The 2,838-nt window shown below is 35.6% G+C and overlaps 1 protein-coding gene across 1 annotated transcript; it reads left to right on the top strand.

Moving 5' to 3' along the window:
* Window positions 1-1,685: 1,685 nt before the first annotated feature.
* LOC112524888 lies at window positions 1,686-2,066 on the top strand. Its single transcript, XM_025134831.1, has one exon. It carries the CDS (start codon window positions 1,686-1,688, stop codon window positions 2,064-2,066), a length of 381 nt encoding a protein of 126 aa, XP_024990599.1.
* The last annotated feature ends 772 nt before the right edge of the window (window positions 2,067-2,838 follow it).

A 2,838-nucleotide genomic window follows, 5' to 3' on the forward strand; every position in this document is an offset into this window, starting at 1 on the left:
TGCAAAAAATATGTCACCAAACTTCACAAGTAACATGAACATGATCAACCAAATCTAATGTATTCCACATGGAAAAATATAAATAGAAATGCCAAAGAAAATTGATCATGTTGTGTATGTTCACTTGCCTCTAATTATTGTTCCTGAAAGGGGTTAAATACTACTACTAATATCTTATTTTTTGTGTGTAATTAATTGATTGTTGTTCCTTAAACAGGTTATGATACTTTGGCCAGATCAGTGCAACAGGAACACTTGAGAGGCACTCCATGTTAAGTAAGGAATATAGCTTAACAATCTTTATAGTTGTGTTAAATTCTCATGGATCATGAAACATATACTTTGTAGCTTTGTAAATTAGATTACAAGTACACTTAAAACTTCCTCTTATCTCATCATATCCCTAATGGAATTAACCACATATGTCGGTCACAGTATCATTCAGTGGGTTATGTTCTTGCTACTATGATCCACAATAAAGTGGATGGCACTCAGTAACTAGAAGTATAGTCCAATAATACCATTATTTAGCATTGCTTAAGATCAATCAACGTCTTTTTCTCGACAAAACAACATAAATGGGAATCAAAACATCAACCGAACCATACTTTGATTTTTGTTCAGTTGTAGAACAACAGATGTGATGATCAGTAGATTTGATGAGTTTAAAGATGAACATAAACCAACCAACGTGTAATTTTGCAGACGAAGTTCAAATTTGTAATCTATTTTGTCTAAACAAATTTAATTTTGTAATAAAAATACATTATATTAATTTATTCTTCTACTACAAATAAAATATTCATTTCTATACACAACTCTATAAAATAATAGAAGAATACTTTTATTAAAAGAAAAAAAAGAAATAGAACATAGAATAAATTGTTTTTTTAGTTTTTTTAGTTCTTATGTTTTGTCAAAAATTGCGATTTTCGTCCTTATGTTGGTATAAATGTGATTTTCATATCTATGGTTTGTAATTCGTTGTTATTTTCGTCCCTGTGATTTAAAGTTTATTTTTGTACGGATGTTTGTGGAATACAATTCTTTACTGTTTTGGTTCATTGTACTTAAAAGTTAAGTTTATGGATGAAAATAACAATGAGTTGTAAATCATAAGAACGAAAAGTGCAATTTCTAAACCACATAGACTAAAATAGAAATTATTAAGTTAGTGTTTGGTACGCAGACTGAATGGGACAGGATTGAACAAGACAGTACTAAATTGTCTATCTTACGTTTGATACAATTAGAATATGACTGGACAAAACTGTTAAAATAATCAGATTGTCTATAAATAAATCTCAAATCATCAAAACTGGACAGGACCAGACTCGACAATACTGAATTATCTATCGAACCTTGTCTTATGTTTTTTTCTCTATGACATGTCAAATATGGAAATATTTAATAAACCATAAGAAAAAAAAAAGTGTAACTGACTCTGGAACATACGAAAGCAAGGCTGGGCTAAAGATATACCAATCCGTTGAACCAATCCAGGGTTTGGTACACCTTCTTCATCTTCTTCCCCGAACCCTAATTTTTGTTAATCACGAATACCAGATACCATCATTCTTTGCTTCATCTCCCTCGTTCTTCACCTTTTCAATTCTCCCAATCCTGTAGTTGTGGTTATTGTCATCGCAATTCCTTTCCCCACCGGAGGCACGCCGATAGCCACCATGTCCGCGAAACCACCATCGCCAATCCTTCTCCTTCTCCTCCTCACCATCGCCGTGGCGGTAACCGCCTTACCCACCTCCGTCCGATCCAATCCAGATCTCATTGTATTACCCTCCTCCACTTCTCTCTGCCCTCACTCGGTAAACCCCGGTTCTTGCCCTATCAAGTGCTTTAGACCTGCTCCCGTCTGCGGCGTCGATAACGTCACCTATTGGTGCGGATGTTCCGAGGCGATTTGTGCTGGTGTTCCTGTGGCGAAGCTAGGTTTTTGTGACTTTGAAAATGGAGGCAGTGGACCGGTATCAGGTCAAGCGCTTCTCTTGGTTCATATCGTTTGGCTTATTTTACTCGGATTCTTCGTCCTGTTCGGCCTTCTCTGATCGTCGGCACTGTGTTTTTCGTCTTCTATTTCTTGTTTCTTGAAGGTTGAGGTTTGATTCTTACGGATATACCCATTACTCCTTTATCATTTCATTGTATATGTAGACAGCAAATTCTTTTGATGCCATGTATCATTCTTGAAATCATTCAATCCAAAGAGTCTATTACTTTGTTCTTCTAAATATGTGATGCATTCTTCATTATGTTACAGTTGCATTGATGCCAAAGCTACATCTTTTATCATCACTTGTTGGTCCATTTTAGGTTCAGGGTAACATATGGTTAGTCTTCATTCTGAGCATGTGCTCTTCCACTTGGATTGCGTTTAGCAAACCGACTTAAACCAAACGCAAAGAACACATATACAATTATATGATACAGAAGTAATGGTAGAGCAGATGTTTCATAGATGGTGTGGTGTGACTTGGGAAGGAAATGCAATTGGCAATTTGGCATTGTCTTCATTAGATGCATGTATTGTTGTTGCAGAGCTTTAAATGGAAAGTTAGCTGCATTTGTTTGTATCAATGAGCTTTCTTTGAACTTGCAAGTCCTGCACCTTGAGCTTCTTGTAAAGATGCTGATTTTGTACCAGCTATGTCTTTGTGTCTTTAGCCTGAGAATAGCCTCAATATGGGGGATGCTGATTTCTTGTGTGTTTCACCAGAAAACCTCTCAGTCCAGCCATTAAATCAAAAAAAAACCAAATGAATCCATTATATCCCACTTGAAAGTAGGGTTTTTTTACTTTTTTTTTTTTTGTGGGGGGTT

The sequence above is a fragment of the Cynara cardunculus genome, assembly GCF_001531365.2.
Source record: "Cynara cardunculus var. scolymus isolate 2C chromosome LG 13, CcrdV1, whole genome shotgun sequence".
Lineage (NCBI taxonomy): Eukaryota > Viridiplantae > Streptophyta > Magnoliopsida > Asterales > Asteraceae > Cynara > Cynara cardunculus.

Excerpts from the sequence above, each read along its gene's own strand:
- LOC112524888 (XM_025134831.1), top strand. The coding sequence starts at position 1,686 with ATGTCCGCGAAACCACCATCGCCAATCCTTCTCCTTCTCCTCCTCACC.